A 24,234-nucleotide genomic window follows, 5' to 3' on the forward strand; every position below is an offset into this window, starting at 1 on the left:
CCTTTTCTCCTAGCGGATGACCTTCCTCCTCTCCATCCAAAAGGAAGTCCTTTTTAATCCTATGGGGACGTCCTTTTTAACCCATGCAAGGATGTCCTTTTTACCATCGTCCTTTCTAACCCTTTGGAAGACGTCCTTTTTACCCCATTCAAGGATGCCCTTTTTCCCTTTGTCCTTTTTACCCCTCTGGAGGACGTCCTTTTTAACCCATTCAAGGATGCCCTTTTTAACCCCTCTGGAGGACGTCCTTTTTAACCCATTCAAGGATGTCCTTTTCCCTTCGTCCTTTTTACCCCTCAGGAGGATGTCCTTTTTAACCCATTCAAGGATGTCCTTTTACCTTCGTCCTTTTTACCCCTCTGGAGGATGTCCTTTTTAATCCATTCAAGGATGTCCTTTTTCCCACCATCCCTTTTAACCCATTAAAGGATGTCCTTTTTACCATCCACCATTGCGGATGTCCTTTTCACAACCTCCTTGGAGGACGTCCTTGTTTACCAATTGAAGGGCGTCCTTTTTACCATCCACTCTTGGTGGACATCCTCGCCCATGCTCTTCTAGCAGACATTCTCTTATAACTCTTCACCTCCCCCTAGTGGCGGCCATCCTTCCAGCGTGGTGGCCATCCTCTTCTTTTGGCGGCCATCCTTCCAACGTGGTGACCATCCTTCCCTCTTGGCGTCCATCCTCTCCATCTCAACCACTCATCCCCCCTCACGGATGCCCTCTTTCCCTCTCCCTCGTTTGTGCGCCCTCTTTCCTTCTCCATGACTGTCTGTCGTCCCTGCTCTCCATGGCTGTCCGCCAACTTCAACGACCCGTCTCCCATATTGGTCATCAACCTCTTTATCGGCTGTCCGCCTCTCCCGTCTCTTGGATTGTCCGCGTCTACCAACATTGCTTGTCGACCATCCGTCACCTCACTCTCCGCTTGGAGCCATCTGCCCAAATTGCCTTTCCGCTATCCGCCAACTCCCCTCTTCGTCTGTCCATCCCCCTCCCCACCCTTTCGGCTGTCCGACCGGCTCCCCACTCTCACCCTTCCCCCTTTGTCAATTCACCTTACCCGCCCTCCCCTTTTTGTCCACCTTTGCCCATTTACCCACCCACCCCACCTTTCTGGATGTACTTCTCACCATCCACCCCCTATGGCGCACGTCCTCTTCTCTCCATCTTGGCGTCTATCCTTTAACTGCCCTCTTGGCGTGGCGGTCCTCTGACTCCCCTCTTGGCGGCCATCTTCTCTGTCTTCGCGGACATACTCACGGTCATCACCCCTTTCTCTACCATCCTCACTACCCCCTTTAGCGGACATACTCACACCCATCACCCCCTTTCACCGGCCATCCACGACCCTTCCTTCGCGGCACCCTCTCCATTCACCCCTCAACTTTCCCCGCCTTCGTCAAATCACCGCCAATCCCCGCCTTGTATCATCCGCCCACTCTCCATCTACCCACTCGCCCCTCCTAGCAGACTACCCGTCAAACCCCACCCCCTTGCCTCCTTGCTGACATACCTTACCTACCCCCTTCATCGCCTCACCACCCGACACCCCCCTCTTCTTCCTCAGGGTATTGCTTCTCTAACATGCACAAGACCCTCCCACCTTGCCCTTTGCTTCCTCCTGACTAAGCTGCTGGTTGGAGGAGATGCCGAGCATACATATTGCAACAGAGGCCTTCAAGGTGCCGTGCCACTTCAGCGGCCGCCCGCCAAACCCCCCTTTCCTCGTCGACTATCCAACTACCCTCCTCGATTACTGGCAGCCACCCCCTCTCACGACTTTGCTTTCTCTCTGTGTATGGTGACCTCCTTTCTTCCTTTCTTATCTTGGTTTCTCATATCTTACTTCTCCTATGCCTCTTGTGTGATCCGACAACAACTATGGCAGTACATGTACAATACTTGTGCTTCATGCGAACTTCTCTGCATCAGCATTTTTCCACTTGCATGCAATTATGTCACTTTTCTGTGTTTGTAAAATGGAATGATGGAATTGTAAGATTGAGCTTTGACCCCTCACATCAAACATGTATGTAAGTTCTAGGAGCCAAGGGGGCGGAGCGTTCGACTCCCCCTTGGTGTAGTAATGGGGGATGGTTGGTTTGTGGTGATGCAAGCTTGACCCCACCTCATGTCTTGGTGGTTGATGATGAAAAAAAAAAACAAAAAAAACTCCGTAAGGGTACTTCTCCAGGCAACATACTTCCCTCTTCCTCACCGAGGATGGTGAGCACTCTAGTGGTGGACGACCTGTAGCCACCAAGGGTGCCCACATGGACTGTCCACGCTGCAGCAATGGACTGTCCATCAAGGGTGCCCACAAACCGGGATTGTCCACCAAGGGTGCCCACAAACCTGGACTGTCCACCAAGATGCAACCTGGACTATCCACCAAGATGTAACCTTGGACTGTCCATCGCAAAGCGTGACTGGTGAGTCAACGGAGGCGCCAAGCATGGATCATCAAGTGGAGATGCACCACCACACAAGGAGGTGCATTGAAGGCTCCAACGGCACCGACTGACACTCCACCGCATCTCCAGAGATAGGAGTTTCCACCAGAGGCTACACTGCCATCCACTAAGGGTAAGAGATGCCACTGTCTCGACCTCAGGCATATATGGCCCTCGTCCCATCTTAGAGGACATCCTTATCCTCAGCATCATCCTCTCACCTTGTAGGACATCCTTATGCTCTTCCCTCATACCACTTGTACCTCTGTTGTCATACCACTTGTACCTCTGTGTTTATCATTAGTCTTTTGAGCTGTGTTGTCCTCTTCACTGTGACCTTTCCTGAGTGTGCACGGCAGAGCAAGGGACCTGTATCAAGTGTTCTCCGATTAGTGCAAGCGTTTTGTTCCTCCTGCAGTCTCGTCTCGTCTCTTTGTGTTGTGTTGCTATGTAGGGTCTCGTGTATCGCACTGTGAGCTTATGTGATACGATGTGAGCATAGAGGAGGACTCCAGACATACTGTCCAGAGGAGAGCCACCACATAGTGTACCGGGCAACTAGCCCTGCTACAGATATGAGGTGGAAGAAGCCAATTCATAGACAGGTGGAAGAGGCGACTCTAGAGGAAAACCAGGGCCTATAGTAAAGGATTGTTATAAAAAGAAGGAAGTTGCAGCAAGGAAAGGAAACTATGCATTGTGAAGCAAGTAGGCTGAAGATAGAAGCGGGCAACTTTTATAAAAAAAATTCTTTATTTTTTCGCAAAAAAGGAGACTTTTATTAAGTATGAATAAACCTTATCAAATCACAACCGGAAGCTGGAGCAAAATAAAATGTCATCCCAAAATGTAGGTTGATCTCAACCAATCTGGGGCACAAAGGTACCAAGAGGGTCTTGTGGGGGTGGTTGAGAAAAAGATCCCTTGATTCCACTCCCTCATGAAAGCAATGTACTTTGCATACGTAGATCTGGAAGGTCCTTGTATACGAGTCCATGTGGCCATAAAAATGAATAATATCTCCCCATATAGTACAAATGCATTGAGTGTCATATATCTGAGTGCCCTCAATAGCCTTTGTGCATCTGGCCCTCCAAATCTGCTAAGCTATGATACTAGCAATGAGCTCCCAAGTAGTAACAATCCTCTGCAAAGTTGGTCTATAGTGGGTATGAGGAATATCTTGAAGCATGCAACGTTGGGCAACACCTCTGTGTATCATTATGGTAGTGTCATGATCTATGCCCTTAAAAAATATTTGTGGACCTGACTAAGTGAGCCAAGCAATAAATCCCTAAGAAATAGATCCACATGGTTCAGAGAATTAAGGGATTTGGAAAAAATCAGGTTATGTAGAAACATGTGATTATACAATGCACTTTATTGAGCATGTTAGGAAAGTCCCTTTGTCTATGCAAGATGGCAAAATGAAGTATCTTGCTAATGTACTTCATGTGCCGAACATAACAAAGCACCTGGCTTCTATTAGGAAAATGATTGAGCAGGGTGTGCAATTGAGGCTTAACTCTCATGGTTGTTATGTGGAAGATTTCAATAACTAGTGCCGCTTGGCTGCAAAGGGAAACATAGTGGGCTAAATGCTTACATTGGAGCTAAGTATGTGTGAAGTGAAGGATACAATGTTTGTACTTAGTATAGGTGTGATTGTAGACATGGATATTTGGCACAAACGCATTAGATACGTCAATATTTAACGGTTGAAGAATATGCAGTCCCAAAGTATTGTTGCAGGTTTGCCGAAGTTCAAAGTGGATGGAATGCACAATGTAAAGCGTGCCAATCAGGCAAGCAGAGTCAAAGACCCTTGGATGCGGTGCATTCTGATGTTTGGGACAAACAAAGACATCATCGATTAGAAGATGGCATAATCATGTATCTTTCATTAATGACCACTCTAAAAATATATGGGTGTATTTCATGAAAGGGAAAAGTGAAGTGTTTACTCACTTTCAGAGCTTCTGGTAGAGAAAGACAAGGGCAACATAAAATACCTAAGGTCAGATATGGTGGGAGAATATTTCTCCAGTGAATGGAGTAACTATTTGAGAGAGCATAAGGTAAAGAGGTTGTTTACATGTAGGTACACTCTACAACAAAATGGGGTTGAAGAAAGTAAAAACATCATATTGCAGAAGTTGCTTGTGCATTCGATGAATAAGAAAGGGATGCTTCATTATTTTTGGGATGAAGCAGTAGCAACTGCAATTTATATCATGAACAATTTGAACAATTTATAGCACCAATCCATGTTATGACGCCTAGTAAAATTTGACTGGCATAAGTGTTTGGGTGCATTGCTTATGTACATTACCAGATGAGGTGAGAAGTAAGTTGGATCCAAGATAGAAATTGGTTTTCCCATGAGTAGAAATTTTATAGATGCTGTAAATCCACTATGCTTGAGATTTGAGTGAGCAAGTATGTTGTGTTTCATGAAATGAGTAGTTGGTATATGCCAGTGAAAGATTCTATAGAGACTGAAGTAAAGAATGAGGTAGGTGTCTTAAATGCTGGGCAACAATCACAAGCACTTAGTGGATTAGGAGAGTCCTCTAGTAACGTGTCTATTGTGAGATCATGGTCAGGCAGGTTTAGGGAAAATGTTAGGCATTCTCATGTGTCTTGTGGTGGTGCTACAGGTGTTCAAAATTCAATAAGTTTACATGTATCATGCAAAGGAAAAGAAAAGATGGATCAGCCTTTCATAATGCTTGATGTTTCAGCTCGTCATTCCTCTATTGATGGAGATAGTGGCACAGAACAAAGCCTTGATGAGGAGTTTGGGATCCCGGCTATTGTTATACTTGGTGTAAAAAGAGCCAAAGAAGTGTTGAGAACATCTGGCAATGATCAAGGTGTACATAGGTCCACTAGAGTTAGATATCCTAGTGGACAAGTTGAGATATGATGGGTATACAGCCCATCATTATGCATATATGGTCAAACCTATACAAGAATTAGAGCCCACATGTTTTGAGGAGGCACTTGGACATAAGCATTGGGGAGATGCCATGGATGAAGAGATGGCTGCATTAGATGCTAATGAGACACGGGATTTGCTGCCTTTGCCTAGGGAAAAGAAGGCAATTGGATGTAAGTGGGTCTACAAAGTGAAGTCTCTTTCTGAAAAAAAAAAAAAAGTGAAGCGTAATTTAGATGATTATGTTAGCAGGTACACGGTAAGATTGGTTTCCAAGGGATATGCACATACATATGGCATTGACTATGAGGAGACATTCAGTCCGGCTCCTAGGATGGCAACCTTAAGAGCAATCATTGCTATGGTTGAAGCTAAGGGATAGTCTATATCAGATGGATGTAAAGAATGCATTTTGAAATAGTGACTTACAGGAGGAAGTTTACACAATGTAGCCACCATGATATGAGGATCATGCACATCTAGATTTTGTTTGTAGGTTGCACAAAGCCTCATATGGCTTGAAGCAGGCACTAGAGCATGGTCAAACAAGATAAGGGAGTATCTTGTCACTATTAGATTTCAGATATGCAATGTTGATTTCTCACTTTATGTAAGAAAGGCTGATAGGGGGATTGTGCTTGTAGTCATCTATGCTGATGACTTGATTGTCACAAATGACAATGATGATAACATTTCATGCTTCTTAAGAAGAAAGTTTAAAATGAAAGATTTGGGTGAGTTGCGATACTTCCTAGGTATAGAGATGATAAGATCACGTGATGGGATTTGTCTTTTGCAGAGACAATATGCTTTAGATATGTTGTCTAAGTATGGGATCAGAGAGTGTAAGAAGCCAATCTTAGTATCATTGTAGAAAAACACGAGGTTGTTTACAAATATAGGTGACCTCTTGGAGGACCCTACCATCTATAGGCGTAGTTTAATTTACATGAATATCACTAGACCAGATTTGAGCTATTCGGATGGATTGGTGAGTCAGTTTATGCATGCCACGACAAAGCCACATTTAGATGTGGCTAGATACTCAGGTACATAAAGTTCAAAGTATATTATGGACTTCTCTATGAGGCTGGGATATAGGTCCAGCTACAAAGGTACACAGATATAGTTTAGGTTGGTAGTATCTCGGAGAGGAGATCTACTAGTGGCTTTATGTTCTCTTTTGGAAGTGTTGTTGAAAGCTAGAGAGCAACAAGGAGGAGCTGATGATTGCTTTGTCGAGCACAGAGGTTGAGTATAGGGGCATTGCTATGGCAACATGTGAGGTAGCTTGGTTACAGAAGCTACTTGTAGATATGGGTGAGCCCATGGATAGGGGAGTTGTCATTTATTGCGACAACATGAGCAGCATACAGTTGGTCAATAAACCGAGTTTATCATGCTAGGACGAAGTACATTAAGGTGCGTTATCATTTTGTGAGGGTGAAGGTTCTAGCAGGTGATGTGGATTTGGTATATGTTAGCATAGAGGATCAGGTGGTTGACATCTTCACAAACTCATTGGATAGAGAGAAGCTTTGCAGGTTTAGAAGCTTACTTCAAGTGCATGGTATAGAGATGATCTCAACAGAGAATGTTGAAATATTGAGATCAACTAGTGTGGATATGGGTGACATGCTAGGATGACACCTCCGCACTTATGTTACTGGCATGGTTGGTGGGATTATGGTTGATATGCCGCCAGTAGTTGACATGCTATATGATAGCCACCTTGGTCACTAGAATTATGGCATAGTTGTATAGCAAGAGAATATAGTCCGGTTCATGCTATGGACATTGTATATTTTAGTAGTAGAGTACTTTTTCTTATAGTATATACTTTTATCTTTATCTTATGGTTGTAGAGAAGTAAGAAGGAAGAAGAAAATTTAGCCATCCATCTCTCTCTTGTATGCTTGTCTACTCTTGTGTGTGTGTGAAGAAGAAAGCTTGCAAGGATTTCAAGCTCACCTTCTTCCCCGCATTCTTCTCATAGGGTTCCTATGAGATTAATCAACAATAAGGGGCCCTCCACTGGCTTGCTTCTCTACTCTTGTGTGTGTGTGAAGAAGAAAGCTTGTAAGGATCTCAAGATCACCTTCTGCCCCACATTCTTCTCATAGGGTTCCTGTGAGATTAATCAACAATAAGGGGCCTTCCCTTGGCTCCAAGTTTGATGTCTCCGCCCTGCATATAGAGAGAGGGACCAGCCATACCTGAAGAAAACTCTTTCGTGCCCATCTCCATGGATTATGTCAACAATTACCTTCCATGTGCTACCATGCCCTTTCAAAGGGCTACTCACGCTCCCCTAGCCTTTGCTTGGGCATTCTGATTGGCATACAGACTCAATGCCATTCCTAGCAGGCGCTCTCCTTGGTGATACATCTTTGCCAAACTCGATCTTTTTCCACTGCAAATGTTCTCATTCCACCGCTTAGAAGGGAGCATGGCTATACAACAGTCCCCTCTTCGGGCTGACATTGCAGATCTCTCCCTCCTTTATTGAAGAGCTGAATACCATCAAGGAACAAATGAGGATCATTCGAGAGGAGGAGGAGCAACATAAAGAGAAGACATCTTCATGGGTGGAGGTGATCACAGAGACACAAAAGAAGATGGACGAGGCGGAGAAATGGATCGAGGTCGCCAAGAAAGGGAAAGGTAAAGAATCCCCACCCATCCCCACTCCCACCATCATCAACATGACCCTTGAAGAGGAGCAAAGGAGGAAGACCCGGGCCTTACATGTACGAGTGTCCGGTCTAAAAGATCGTGATGATGCGGAAGGGGAAACCAAGGAGCTCTTCTCTATGATGGGCATTGAAGCCACACACACAAAGGCATGGAGAGTGGGAAAGAAGAGAGAAGGTAGTGGTGAATCTTCTAAGGAGAGAGCACTTATCATTCGTTTCCCCTCCATGGAAGCGAAGGACTTCTTGAAGAGACGTCTTCAAGAAGACGGGAATATTTCTTGCACTCTCGCAACTTGCCCACATGAAAGAAGTTATGCCCGAGATAAGGGCAGCCTGAGAGAAAGGGAAAGTGGCCTTTTATAGAGATGGTAGAGCGGTGATTATGGAGAGGCGCTCTTCATGACGGCGCGAGACCTATGGGACTACACTCAAAGTTGCTACTTGGAATTGTAATGGATCTCTACGCCTTGATGTAGGGGCTTTTGAGGATAGTTTCACTAGGAGGGACATCATCTTCTACTGTGAGACGCATCAGGCTCCTGGACAGTCCATGCCACATGTTAGTGGATACCGATGGGAGACAACTTGTAGACAGGAGACTCGTTCAGAGCATAGAGGACGGGGCTCAGGAGGACTGGCAGTATTGTTTAGAGAGGAGCTGCAGCCACTGATACATATAGTCCGCAGAGATGAGCAGGCTAGGTACATGTGGGTTAGACTGAGGGCAGAGACGGGTAGATATCTCTACATTGCTATATGCTATTTTGCTCCTAGTACATCAGTGTATGCATCACCTAGTGGGCAATCTTTCTTTTCTATTTTGGATGATGACATTTGGGAGTTCTCCAGGGATGGTGACATCATTCTCCTGGGGGACTTCAATGCCAGGACCGCCCATAACCAGACAGTATTTTATGATACCTCAGAGGAGATGTTGAGGGAGCTTGATGTTAGGGATATGGGCCTATCTAGACTCTCGCAGGATGAGGAACATAATGTGTATGGGCGGTATTTGAATCCTGAATGGCCTACAGAGATTCCCGACAGCGGGCGGTTTCACTAGCTTTCCACATTGGCATGGTGCTAGTACAGTGGACTATGTTATGGCTCAGCCCAGTCTCATTCCCTCTTTTCAGGATTTTATGGTAGGCACTAGGCCGGTTGGAGTAGCAGTGGATCATGCTATCTTGTCCTTCACTCACATTTCAGTTCAGCACAGCTCCATTGGGACAGGTCTTCACACACACTCGTTATACCTTTACGAGGGAGAGTGACACCGTGTACACGGATGAGATATACAGACGCTTATGTGCCGAGGAGCCGGGACGGCCATTAGATGAGCTCACTCAGATATTGATAGAGACGCTTCATGCTGCAGCATCAAAGGCATATCCCCATAGTCAGCCTACACGGAGCTGATCTGGGAACATGCCCCAGAACAGCTGGTATGATGAGGAGTGTAGAGAGATGAGGACCAGATTACAGAGAGAGGTGCTCATGGGTGTTACCACTCACAGATAGTCACAGATTACCTTCCGGCGCCTAGTGCGACGAAAGAAGAGGGCTTATCTTGCTCAGTTAGAGAGGGATTTGTATCAGTTATTTATGAGTCAGGACTCAGGCGAGGCATGGAGACTATTCCATGAGCATTCACCATCACCAGCCATTACCTCCACAGAGATTTGGGGTGAGTATGCAGCATCCCTGTACACAGCACCAGGACAGCCGCCCCTGCCAGACCCATTGGAGCCATGCCCAGAGACATGTGCTTTCTTTACTGCTGAGATGGTAAGGAAAGCTATTGACAGGATGAGGACTGGGAGAGCATATGATCATGACGGTTTGGTAGCAGAGCACTTTATTCATGCCAGAGATATGCTTGCAGAGCTTATTGCTATGATGTTTAACCGAGCCATGTGTGAGGGTTTTCCTGAGACTTGGAAGATGTCCACGATTGCGCCTATCTTCAAGTCAGGGGATCCCATGCTTCCTGGGAATAATCGTACCATCATGATTGGTCACACATTGGCTAGATTATATGCATCTATTCTTGAGCATGAGTTGAGTAGATGGAGGGCATACGTGCATCAGGGCAGGCAGGGTTCAGGAGAGGTTTCTCCACTCTTGACCATATCTTGACACTCAGAGCTATTATTGAGGAGGGCAGATTATATGGCAGGAGGATTTATTGTTGCTTTGTGGATTTCCGCAAAGCTTTTGACACAATACCGAGAGCCAGACTGATGCGCAGACTACAGGAGATGGGAGTGCCCACAGAGCTGATTTGGGGAATCATGGCTTTATACAGGACAGTTGTGGGGCAGATACGCACTACTCAGGGTATATCTGAGATGGTTCACTCCACTATTGGGGTGAAACAGGGCTGCCCCCTTTCTCCCACCTTATTTGGGATGTATGTGGATGAGGTTTCGAACTATGTAGAGCGCGAGGGTGACAGAGGAGCACAGCTAGCAAGGACATGGATTCCGCTGTTATTGTATGGTGAGATGATATTGTGTTGATCTCAGATTCTCCAGAGGGGATGTAGCGTCATTTGGATGCATTGCACACGTTTGCACACGATAGTGGATTGTCTGTTAACCTTGGTAAAACCAAGGTGATGGTTTTTAACACCACAGCACAGTGGGTTAGGAGGTCAGTACCCACCTTTACATATGGTTAGGAGATAGTGGAGTATACAGATGCATATACTTACCTTGGTGTGGTTTTTAGTGGCCCACTATTTTCCTTGAGGAGAGCAACGGAGACCAGATTGACCAGAGTTTATGCAGCATTGGGGAGACTAGAGAGGATGTGTTCGTAGGTTCAGTTTCAGGAACCTCGAACAAAGCTCTGGCTCTTTGACACTTTGGTCACTTCAGCCATGCTGTATGGAGTGGAGATATGGGGACCCTCAGTGGATCACCACAGCCGAGCTGGTAGCACTGATGGATGGAGATGTATGGATAGGCCCTTGGTTTCTATGATTTCCCGGACGATTAGGGCCAAGGCCTCCGTACCACATGATATTATCCGTGTAGAGATGGCTGCCCCCCCATTGGTAGTAGAGGCACTCACTCGATCAGTCTCCTTTATACATAGCACTTGGGCTCTCCCTAGAGACAGATATGCTCACTTAGCCCTGGAGTCTTCACGACAGTTGGCATCACAGGGAGACGGATCATGTTGGTATGCACAGCTGACAACTTGGTTCCAACTGCATGGCTTTACTATGGACAGGCTACCTCCATTTCAGTACTCCCTAGATGCACCTTCCCTCTCTCTCACACGGGCAGAGATTACCAGACTTATCAGGCAGGACTTGACTCAGCTGGACACTAGGAGGACATGGATACATCCGACACACGGGCTTGGTACGAAGATGGCTTCCTATAGAGATCATCTTCTCCAGCTCACGGAGAACGGGTTTGTGATTAGACCCAGCTACATGGATACTCATCTTTCTCATGGGGTACGGTGTGCTATTGGTCAGATGCGCACATCCTCACACCACCTAGAGATTGAGACTGGCAGATTCAGAGGAGTACCAGCTGAGGCCAGGATTTGTCAGTTGTGCCAGATGGAGCCAGAGACAGAGTTACATTACATATGTCACTGTCTAGTATATTATGAGATACGAGGCCGTTTTCACTGCCTGTTCAGAGGGGGTTTCGTACCACTTTCCAGAGTCATGAGATACCAGGATCAGAGATGCCTCGGATTATACTTGCTGGAGCTACGTAGACATAGAGAGGGTCTCTTGAGAGGGAGGGGATCAAAGAGGGAGAGACACCTACAGAGGCAGATTACAGACTTCTTTCGACCAGAGATTGAGCAGTCAGGCCAGCAGGCATTGCAGCTAGCCCCAGAGTATAGCCGCACCAGAGGTACACTGGTTGATCGGGCTATAGAGCTGGGGCGGTCCAGGCGTCCCAAGATGAGAGGCCCATCTCGACACCGGCGAAGACTACAACAGAGGATCAGGACCATACTAGCACGGCATGGGAGACGTCCAGTCAGAGTACTCACCATGGAGGACATTGAGGATATCCGCCATCAACCGATGAGAAACATCTTTGGAGGATAGTGATGTATATGATGCTTACCTTTGTTGCTGGAGTTTTCCTTTCCAGATGTTATCCATTAGGAGCTCCTAGTACCTTACTTTTCCTCATAGTTGTTGTAGTTTCAGTTAGTTGTTTAGTTGTTTTAGCTTTTCTTACACAGACATTCTATCAGATCCACCAATTGTTGTAACCTTTTTGGTCTCATAGGTCATTTTGGCCTTTTGAGGACGTTAATATATCATTTCATTTTCTCTCTCTCTCTCTCTCTCTCTCTCCTGCTAAGATGACTGGTTGACCTGCGCGCTGCTGACCATTGGCTCTGTGCGCACCCTGCGCGTTGCTGAGATGTGCACGTGTTGAGATGACTTGCGCGCCTCTTCTCTGTGCGCAGCCACTTGCGCACCTCTACCCGCCTCTCTGCTCTGCTCTGTGCGCACCTCTGTAGTCCGCCTCGCTGCTCTGTGCGCACCCGCCTGCGCGCCTCTGCCCACCTCTCTGCTCTACTCTGTGCGCACACCTCTGCTCTGCCTGTTTTGTTTTGTGCCCGCCTCTCAACTCTGATCTCTGCGCAGGCAATTGCCCCCCCATTTCCCCACCCACCCTTGCTCAGGCTCCCAAGGTAGCAACTAGGGAAAACATGTCTCAATCCCTAGTGGGAGAACACGATGGTGAGACAACCATTCACACCCCCACGAAGGCACCAAATGCCTACCGCAGAAGACTGAGGGAAGGGATCATGTCCCCTGGCTCACGAAGGCTCGGAAAGATGGCCCAACGAGATGAGGCCCTTTATGAGGAGAGACAGCTGCACATAAGGACAGAGATGAACACCATGCGACAGGAGCTTGAAAAGGAATGGACTGAGTAGATGCATGCCCAAAAGAAAGTGAGATACGAAACGCTAAAGGAAGAGATATATGCCCAATTGAAGGGAGAAATGCAAGCCCAAGTACGGGCTGAGATGGAATTAGCCCAAGCCTTGATGCACACGGAAATGAAAAAAGAGAGAAGAATGACATGCTCTTGGAGATTGGCACAACGGTTGCATCGTACAAAGGCACCTTGAAGACATGTATGGCTGGCCGCAAAAAAGACATCACAGAAATGCAAAACACTTTGGAATCATGTAAGGCAAAAGTGGCTGTGGGTGAGAAGGAAATGCATTCATGGGCTGAAATTGCTAGTGCCACAAAGAAACAAATTGAGGAAGTCAGCACATGGATTGAAGTAGTAAAAAAGCAGAAGGATACACCAGTCAATAAAGTAGAGGTGATGAATGCTACTTTGGAAGAGGAAGCCAAGAGACGGGCACGTGCCTTACATGTATGCCTAGTTGGTTGGGAAGATAAGGAAAATCCCCAAGAGGATGCAAAAGCTCTTGCAACAAAAATTGGAGCCACTGATGTACCCATTACTGGAGCATGGCAAGTAGGCAAAGATGAAACCAGGGCGAAGATATTGATCATCAAGTTTGGTGACTTGGAGAAGAAGAAGGCCTTTCTCTCCAAAAGGATGGCCCTTAAGGGGGAACAGATTTATTTGGATGAGGACCTTACACCAGCACAGATAGCACACCGGAAGGAACACATGCCGCGTGTGCTTGAGGCAAGGAAAGAGGGAAAATGGGCGGTATACAGAGATGGCCGAGTCATCATTACAGAGAGGAGGCGCGTGTGATGGTGCGCGGCCTATGAGACCATGCGATTCACGGTGTGGAATTGCAATGGAGCCCTTAGAACAGATGTAGGATACTTTGAGGATACTTTCAGACACAGTGATATTGCCATGTATACGGAGACCCATCAGTGCACAAACAAGAGGCTTCCTGACATGCGGGGTTATAGATGGGAATCAATGTTCCGCCCTCAGCCACACGCACAGTGGGAGGTACCAGAGGATTTGGAGGAGTGGCAATACTTTCCAGGGAGGAGCTTCGTGACAAAATATATGTGGTACATAGAGATGCAGATGCGAGGTACATGTGGGCCCGAGTATGCAGAGAGGGGTCCTACGAGCTGTATGTGGCGGTATGCTACTTTCCCCAACCCACTCCAGGTTCGCACCATCAGGAGAGTTGCCCTATACGCCACTATATGATGATATCATGAGGTTTGCCAGCATGAAAGACATTACTATTGGGAGACTTTAATGCACGTATAGGCACAGAGCAGACAGAGTTGTATGATACTCAGGAGGCTATGTACTGGGAGATCACGGCAGAGGATGTAGGGTTGCACAGATCAACACAGGATGAGGGGGAGATTACAGATTATGGCAGGCATTTTCTCACACTGGGGAGTGCACATGGGTTGGTCATATACAATGGCTTATAGAGATGGCAGGGATCAGATGCTCTCACACACTGGAACTCTATGAAGGGGGAGCGAGCACAGTGGACTACTTGATGGGATCTCTGTCATTGATACCTAATGTGCGGGGTTTCACGATTCCCAGTCGGCCCATTGGCATAACAGCCGATCATGCATACTTGAGTTTCACACTAGTAGGTAGACCCCTGAGAGATGGGCCAGCCACTCATCTACCTAGGTACCCAAGATATAAGTTTACACGAGACAACTGGGGTTTACCGAGATGCAATATCTGATGGCTTGTTTGCTTTAGACCCGCATAGCCCTCAGGACGAGGTTACGATAGGATTGGCAGGTGTACTACATGCATTGGCAGGTGTACTACATGCATCCGCCTCATATGCGTTTCCTTGCACTATGATCCTTTCTACAACCCCCCCCCCTTCCCCCCCATAGAACAGTTGGTATGATGATGAGTGTCGTGAGACACGGGCATAGCTACAGCGTGAGATTGCCATTGGGACTCACACGCATAGACAGGCTAGGATGATCATTCGGCGCCTTGTGCGGAGGAAGAAACGAGCCTACCTGGCTAAGTTAGAGGAGGAGATCTACCAACTCTTCCTGGGGAAGGACAACAAGAGGGCATGGAAGATGTTACAGGAGGGACAGCTGTTGGAAATAAGTGTACACTAGGTGTACTATTTCTCTAGTCTAGTTTCAGTTCAGTCTTTGTGTCTTGAGTCTAGTGCCATAAGGCACCTCTACATTTATCCCATAAGTCAGTCTACTCAATCTTGTACTTCTCACCTATATATTGTAGGTGTCACATCAATGAAAGTATCAATCTTGTGTCTTGTCTACACTCATCTCAAGGTAACACTTTGTCTTTCATTTTATTTTATTTTTTTTGTTCTTGTTCCATTTCTAGTCTGCTCTAGCTTTCATGTTTCTCATCAGAGCAAGTTTTTAGGGTTTCCCTGTTTTTCTTATGAACTTTCGCCATTCTCTCCAAGTTGTCCCACTCAACTCAGCGCAGCCCATCTGTTGCCCTGCGTAGATCTGCACATGTTGTGTAACTTGACTTGCATTTGTTGTCCAACGTCGCCTCTCAAGCTGCACGTGCTGCCCAGCCTATTCACATTCTGAACCACCCTGCGCCGGCCTGAACCTTCTGTCCGCTAGCTTTTGCTGTCCGCCGGCCTGTTTTCCAGTTGCTGCTGCTGGCGCTTCATCCTCTACAGGTTGCGCATCACTCCATACCTGCAGCTACTGTCGGCCTCCCTCTCTGGATGAGCAGCACTTGTACTACTTACTCACAGAAGCTGTATTACACCTCTGCAGCAGTCTACGTCTATCTGCTGGAGGCGGTGTTTCTTCATCTACAGTCTACGCATCATCTAAAGGCAGTTCAGTCCTCTTGACGAATCTACAAGGTACTGTGCATTGTCTCCTTCAGTTTGCTGGTCAGTCCTTTTCCTATCCTCATATCTGCAAACTGCTAGTTCCTCATGCTTCGATGGGCTGTCACATGCTATGGCCCTGACAAGTGGTGAGAGAGCTGGCTTCTAAAAACAGTTTGGATCTCTTCTTTCATTCATTTCTGCAATCTTGTAAGGGAATAGACATTGCCCTTGCATTTTAGCAAGAGGTAAGACCTTCCCACATGGCCTCTTCTACTCATTCTCTCATGTCTATCGACAAATTCAATGGGTCCAACTTTCATACTTGGCAAATCAAAATCAAGTGCCATCTTATGAAAGAAGGTCTTTGGGACATTGTTCACCATGCTGCTCCCGAAGATTCCGACATTGAGCAAGTTATCACTTATGCTCCCACTGCTAAGAATGACAAAGCCTATGCTATCATCCTGCTCGGTCTTGGAGATGATTACATTCATCACATCTCCGACATACAGTCTGCTTCTCGAGCATGGATCACTTTGGATACCCTTTTTGGACCCCGTTCTAAAAACTCTAAGATTGCACTTATGATCTCATTCTTTGATCTATATATGCAGGAGGGAGCTACTATAGCCTCTCATGTCAATTATTTTCGCAGTCTTATGGTTCAGCTTTCATCAGTGAAGTCCCCCATCTCCGAAGATATTGCTATTGCTGTGCTTCTCAAAAGCTTACCTGACACCTATGCTACTCTTGTCACTACCTTCAAGTATCACAATAATCCTACTCTTGAAGGTATCATCAATGCTCTCCAAGAAGAGGAAAGAATAAAACAACAAAAGGTAACTGACACTGCATTTTTAGCAAAGAAAGGAGGTTCTAAGGTAAGAAAGCCTTGCACCCATTGTGGAAAAACTAATCATATGGAGAAGGACTGCTTCAAGGCTCATCCATGCACCATTTGTGGCCGTGATAATCACCGGGAGAAGGACTGCTACTCTAAAACCTCTACATCAGCCCCTGCATCTACCTCAGCCCATGTTGCTGCAGCATCTACATCAGCAGATCTTGCTGTTCATTCCTCACATGATGAGGAATGGGCCTTCTGATTACTTCACCTTTCTTGTCTACCACTTTGACCACCGATGATGTAGGTCAAGGGGTTCTAGTGTCATACTCATTATGCTTTTTGACCTCTCTCTTGTCCCTACCCAAGAGGCAGAGATTGCCCTTGAGGAGGGAATGTCTTCAAGGTCCATCTGTTTGTCTACACTCAGTTTTCTGTCTATCTAGTCTTGTCTGTCTGTCTATCTGTTGTCTATCTATCTGTCTATCAATCTGACTGTGTCTTGTTTTAGATCCATCTTGTCCCTATCCTTGTGGACCCATATGAGGATATCACTTGAGGAGGGGTGTCTCAGGATCTTTTGTCTCTCATGTCTTGTCTCTCAGTCTATCAGTCTTTATGTCTGTCTTCTAGTCTTGTCTTTTTGTCTTCCTCCTAGTGTCCACCTAAGGAGGGTGTTGGAAATAAGTGTACACTAGGTGTACTATTTCTCTAGTCTAGTTTCAGTTCAGTCTTTGTGTCTTGAGTCTAGTGCCATGTGGCACCTCTACATTTATCCCATAAGTCAGTCTACTCAATCTTGTCTGGTACTCCGATTATTGCATGCATGCTTATGCTAGAGAGCTGTATGATGCTCCAGGATAGCCCCTAGGAGCTAGACCAGCTAGCAGCACCTTTTTTACTATGCGGATGGTGCTAGATGTGATAGACAGGTTACATAAGGGAAAGGCACAGGATCATGATGGGCTGGTTGGAGAGCACTTCTCATATGCGCGCGATACTTTGGCTCCGCTGATCGTACACGTGTTTAATCGTGCCATTTGTGAGGGTTTCCCGGCAAGCTGGACAGAGCATATCATTGTACCACTCTTTAAGAGTGGGGACCCCATGGTACCGGGCAGCTATAGGACGATCATGATTGGTCATTACTTGGCCAAACTATATGGCTCTATATTGGAGTCAGAGTTGAGCCGCTGGGTAGAGAGGCATGGTCATCGAGCACAGGGACAGCCGACTTCAGGAGAGGATTTACTACCTTGGATCACATACTGACACTTCGGACACTTATTGAAGAGAGCAGGGCACAGAAGAGAAGGATATATTGCTGCTTTGTGGACTTCTACAAAGCCTTTGATACCATACCACGTGCCAGGGTTATGCATAGATTGCATGACATTGAGGTACCTAAGGATATGCAGTGGGGGATATATGCTTTGTATGAGTCTGTGAGACAGGCAAAGTCTGAGCTCGAGGTGGACTATCCGATATGGTGACCAGCACGATAGGGGTGAAGCAGGGATGCCCGCTATCACCCACCCTCTTTGGATTGTACATTGATACCGTCTCCGATTATGTAGATAGATTGGGAGGCCCAGGGGCATGCCTGGCAGGGCTGTTGATACCTATCTTGTTATATGCGGATGATATTGTTCTAATCTCAGACTCTCCGGAGGGATTACGGAGACATCTGGATGCATTACAGGCATTCTGTGCAGATAGAGATCTGACAGTGAACCTTGGGAACACCAAGATATGGTGTTTAACACCACACAGGCATGGGTGACGAGATCAGAGCCTCAGTTCACTTTTCCGAGGGGAGCCGGTTGAGTACATCAGGTCATATGTCTACTTGGGAGTTACTTTCACAGGACCGTGTTCCTCCCTGAAGGAGGCAGTAGCAGCTAGATTAGCTTGAGGGTATGCCTTGGGGGCACTTGAGACGCAGTGTGCACACATACAGTTTCAGGAGCCGCGCACCAAATTGTGGCTACACGGACCCTCCTGTACGGAGCTCCAATTTGGGGGCCTAACATACATCACAGATCTCAGAGAGGGACGGATGAGGGATGGAGGAAAATGGAGAGACCACTGATTATGATGATTGCCCGCATGATTCGGAGGAAATCATCGGTACCACATGAGATTGTTCGGGCTGAGCTGGGTGCCGCACCAGTAGTGACAGGCCATATTCCATGCAGTTACCTTTTTACATTGGCTATGGGAGCTCCCTCAGTAGAGGTACTCCCGATTGGCATTGACCTCATCCATACAGTTGGCAGAGGATGGAGATACTCATTGCTGGTATGCTCAGATGAGATCATGGTTTGACCTACATGGTTTGCGGATAGAGGCACTACCACCCTTTCAATACAACCTGGATTGTCCATTTTTGGATCTCACCCGCTCAGAGCAGAACCGCGTGATTAGGATGGATATCATCAGAGTGGACACAAAGAGGACATGGACTAGTCCCCTCGAGCCCTTAGGCACGAAAATGGCTCATTACAAGAGCCATTTTCTACACCTCTCACCAGATGATTTTATCACCCGCCCGGCGTACATGGATGTACACCTATCACATGGGACACGTTGTGCCATTCGACAGATCCGGACCTCATCACACCAGCTGCGGATTGAGACAGGGCGATATGTGCATCGGATCTCGGATGACCGCATTTGTCAGCTATGCTACCAGGAGGCAGAGACAAAGGAGCACTACATTTGCCGATGTACAGTCTATTATGAGATCCGAGGGAGATATCACTGCCTCTTCCGAGAGGGTTTTGGGCTGTTACGCGGGGTCATGGAGTTTGAGGATCAAAGAGGGCTGGGATTGTTCCTACTTGAGCTTTGGAGACACAGAGAGACCCTCTTGGCAGACAGGAGACCGAGCCATGATGTGCCTAGATAGAGGATCCTGACAGATTTCTTCGGCACCGGCACCAGCACCAGCACCAGCACCCCAGCCCACACGTCTCTTGATACCTTCTCCATTAGGCCATCAGGGCACCTGCCATGCTCCCAGGGAGTCACCACTGATAGAGCAGTCATCTTATGTCATGCTCGTCGGCCACACCCACCAGGATCCTGACCACGGCATCCTCACCATCGCCAGATCAGAGCCATTATTGCTCGGCATCGGAGGCGCCTACCTCGCTTCTACGACCTCTCCATTCTAGACAGCCCCATGGCAGAGATATTTGATCCGAGGAGAGGGCAGCACTCCGACTGATCGGCATACATGGACCTACTTGATATACCTTCTACTCAGTATCATCTAGGAGTCTTACTTACAGTTCTTATAACGGTAAGACAGTCAGTTTATTGTACTTTTCAGTTTCATTCGGTTGTTCTCTTTGATGAGACACCAACTTCAGATGTACTCTCAGGTTTGGTCTCATAGGCCATTATGGCCTCTTAGAGACGTTACTATATCATTTTATTTCATTTCTGCTTGCAGAGGCTATCCATTCCAGCCCTTATTTTTTCTCCACATGCAGGCCCTGCTCTTACAGCATTTTATACAGAGAACTCCACAACACCTTACCCTGATGCAGTCCTCATGCGGCTCTTCATGGTAACCAGTCCCTTCATAGGGCTTCTTCTGTGATACACTTAACATCAGCACCATTTCACATGGATCCCACTGATGTTCGTGCAGCCCTTGTCTTGCAGACTATCCTCCTGCCATCAAGGTGGAGGATCTCCTTGTTTCTGTATTTCTACAGCCCTCCACTACTCAAGATCCCCTCACTCATGTAAGGGACGTCTTCTTCGACATCGGCCACCCAAATTGCATCGGAGGCCCACCATCGCCATCATCACTATTCACTGCCATACTCTGACATTCTCAGCCGACCATACAAGTGTAGCTAGAGCTTGGCACCAAATCCACAAGCCTCTGCATCTCCTCCCCAAGAAGGGGGGAATATTCAGTGTATACAGCTCTTCATCGACTTGATCATGCTCTCACAAGTGTTCTTGTCATGCAATCACATGATCCTAAACTCTGTAGGTAAGCTTGGCAAAGTGGTTGAGCCTCCTCATGAGACATTTGGCACGTGTGGCTGGTATTCCCTTTACAGGCCTCACAATGCCTGAAGTAGAGGACCTTCAGTTCTTGCATGTGTACTGGCTTGCTAATAGGTCCTCTGAGCCTCCTTCACAACCCAAAACAGCAATTTGCAAATCACACGCTCACTGAGCCTGCTCCATAGCCCAACTGGCACATATCAGATCAGAAGCCTGCAAAATCCCTTGCAACTAGCTTAGTAAACTAGGATGAATGGAAGGTAGTAGGACTTGCAGTGCTCGATAATTTTTTTTTTTCAACTAATCAAAATAAGGACAACTCAATCTACCCGGTTATACTACATGCCAGTTTTATAATCTTATGCATTTTTTTTCTTTTCCCAGAAAAGAGACTTCTATCAAGTAATATATAAAATCACACAAAGGGAGATCTCAAACCAAAAGGTAGGAAGACCTCAACCAATTGGGAGGCACTATGCTGCTATTAAAGCCCCGTAGGAGTGGAGATGAAAATACCATGGTTCCACTCTCTTATAAATCTGATGTGTTTAGTTTGTGCAGCTCTAGAAGATCCCTATATAGAGGCCCAAGTGGCCAAAAGAGTATGAATGATGTCACTCCATATACTGCAAATACACTGGGTGTCATATACACTGGCTGTCATAAACATGAATACCCTCCAAGGCCTCTGGAGCATCTGGTCTTCCAGATGTGCCACACCGTGATACTAGCAATAATCTCCCAGGTGGCCTCACTACTCAATAGAGGTGGTGTGTATTGTAACTAGGGGATATCCAGAAGCAAACATCTCTAAGCTATGTCCCTACGGACAAGTATAACAGGAGCTGGACGGTATTGCCTACGGGTGGATAAAAGCGCCTACGGGCCGATGAAAAATGTTAACTACGGGAGGATCTTGGGCCTAAGGCTAGTCGTTGGGAAAAAAAAGGCATAACAGGATCTACTCCCCTGCCCTCAAAAAGAAGCTCTATGCTTGACTGACTCAACCATGCAATAGCACCCAAAGTAATATAGATAGGAGCACTCTTCAATTTTCGCAAGAGCTGGGCTATAAATACCCAGATCCTCTATGCTCCTTTGCACTCCCATAACCAATGATACACAGTCTTGGATGGAGCTGGGCATTTAGGACAAGAAAGGTCCATAATAGATCTCCACTGGTGGGCAACGCACCATGTAGAAACAGCCAGAAGTAGGATATCGGGCTCCTCCTGTACGAGTGAAAATACACTAAGTTGCCTTTTTTTACAATTAAGCAGTAGGCACTGCCCTAGTCTGCCACTGCAGAGGCCAATAACAAGATCACCCCCCACCAAGGCTAGCGGGGGCCTCTGCGAGTGGACATACTCATGTGAATAACTAGACTGGCAGAAGAGCCTGGGCTCTCCTTGTAGTGCCTCTCTGCAAGAGACTGGGCCTGATGCATGATGAGTCACAAAGCTAGGTAGGTTGCCATTTTTCCTCTAAACTTAGCTTCTTCAAAATCCATTGTCTTAAATTTTTGGCAGGTTTCGAGAATACAAACACGGCTTGCTGTGGGGCAGGAAAATATGGAGGATGGGTGAGCTGTCTTATGCCCCAGATGGCTTGCTCTGATGCAAGCAAGTATATATTTTGGGATGCTTTCCATCCAACAGAAAAAGTGAATTATCTCACATCTCTATTACTATGGAATGGAACCGTTTGCTCACCATTCAGTGTACAGCAGCTTGCATCATCATCATCATAGACTAAAAGCTTGCAATGTATCCTATAGAATCAATTAGGTTTTTTGTTTTACATCTCTGGGTCCAACATGTGGGTCCACCTTGAAAAGAAATCTATATTTTGCAGCTGAGAGTTGTAATTTTACTTCAATAATGAAAAGTAATATAATTTATTCTGTGGGTATTTCAATAAGTGGAGCCTGTGTGTATTTGGTTCTAAACTTCATATGAACATTTCCAATTATATGCATGTCATGGATGTAGACAGACAATATGAAGGGTGAAAGATTTAAAGCCAATTGTTGATGAATTGCCGATCGTGTGTTAGTGCAGCGGTTAGAATGGAGTTCGAGAGTCCCCAGGTTGTGGGTTCAAATCTCTCCTGTGCGAGCGATGACACTTTTGTGTGTGGGTGATAACATGTGTACTTTCTACTTTCAGGCTAAGATAAAAGAAAAGTTTTTTCCTTTTACCAAAAAGAAGTCTTCTATTAAGTATAACAGAACATTAAATCAAGGGGCACAACATTTGGGTCCAGATGACTTCTAGCAATGCCATGCATACAAGGGCCTGTTCACACAGCAGATCAGTGCCAAAATGGTTGCCAACTGGTTTGAAACTAGGGCAACCGTTGAACTGGCTGTCCATTTGGATGGCAAAAATGCCTAAATTATTGCTGAAATTATGATCACAGTTGGAAAAAGTGGCCACTTTTCCAAGAATGGGGGGAGATCTCCCTTGCCCAAGAGAGGGAGTTTCCCCCATCCATTTCCCTGGACAAGTGTGATTTATGCTCAGAGCCCGAGGTTTCTGGATTTTGTGTGTAAAGGCCCTGAGAGTGTGAACCACATGGTGTAGATAAGCTTTGTGATAATGCTTATATGGAATAATTTTTTCACACGTCAAATCTTGAGATAATTTGAAATATGTTAAATTATTTATTCTTGTTCTCATTGCTTTTGAAGGTGGACTGGTGACTCATGACTAGAACAATCCAGGGTTAGGTCATTGTGTAGTGTGATTAGTAAAACTAAGAGAGGTCATTGTGCAGTATGCAAACAAGTCCTCCAACTTTGACCAACTAGATATCATCAAACTGCCTCCTCCAGGAGCAAGCACAGGCCTCAGCCTGAGGCCTATTCGCACGCTAGCTGGAATTGCCAATTGGTTGGTAACCAATTACTTGAATTTGGTTCATATGCATTTACTCAAAAAAGATCTCCCAACAAGAAGTAAAACTTTGTGGCAGGCTTAAGACAGGTTTTCGAGCAATAAAGCCATTCCACATCAGAAAATGCAAGGACTACTCTTGAAGGATCAACTAAATACACATGCATAAACAAATTTAGTACAAACAACATAGAAGTGTGTAGGCAAGCTCACCGCCTCCGCATTCACCCTCAAGCAGGGGGGACTAAGGTTCCAATCCCATAGGCTAAGCTAGTAAGCCTTGGTCTCCCATACCACTAGCGTGTCCTTAGGGATCCTTGGCAAGACCACACGTGATCCATCATGTCCATGGCAAGAGTATGACTACTGTGGTTCATACTCAGACCAATAACAGTCAATGACAATAATAACCCACGGCCTCTCTTATATAATGATAATTGTTGCATAAATAACCATCCAGTCTCATACATAGCCAATTCACATGGATGTTTAAATAATTAACCTTAGCCACCCGTATCGTAGGATCTCCTAATCTTGCTAGATTAAGCCTAGCCAATACATGGTATAAGACTTTTGGTGAGTA

At 46.3% G+C, this 24,234-nt stretch overlaps 1 protein-coding gene across 5 annotated transcripts in view; it reads left to right on the forward strand.

The window, feature by feature from the left end:
- Positions 1 to 22,654, forward strand: part of LOC147621487 (GDSL esterase/lipase 7-like) — a 75,760-nt gene extending 53,106 nt beyond the window's left edge. For 4 of the 5 annotated variants that reach the window (XM_086824238.1, XM_086824239.1, XM_086824240.1 and 1 more), the window contains one exon: positions 22,284 to 22,654. In XM_086824238.1, the coding sequence (XP_086680364.1) occupies positions 22,284 to 22,504 (221 nt within the window). In that variant the 3' untranslated portion in view covers positions 22,505 to 22,654. The remainder of the gene's footprint in view (positions 1 to 22,283) is intronic. The other variant, XM_086824242.1, reaches the window with a different exon arrangement.
- Positions 22,655 to 24,234: the final 1,580 nt, after the last annotated feature.

The sequence above is a fragment of the Cibotium barometz genome, chromosome 30 (assembly GCF_041138505.1).
Source record: "Cibotium barometz isolate CiBa-2024 chromosome 30, ASM4113850v1, whole genome shotgun sequence".
Lineage (NCBI taxonomy): Eukaryota > Viridiplantae > Streptophyta > Polypodiopsida > Cyatheales > Cibotiaceae > Cibotium > Cibotium barometz.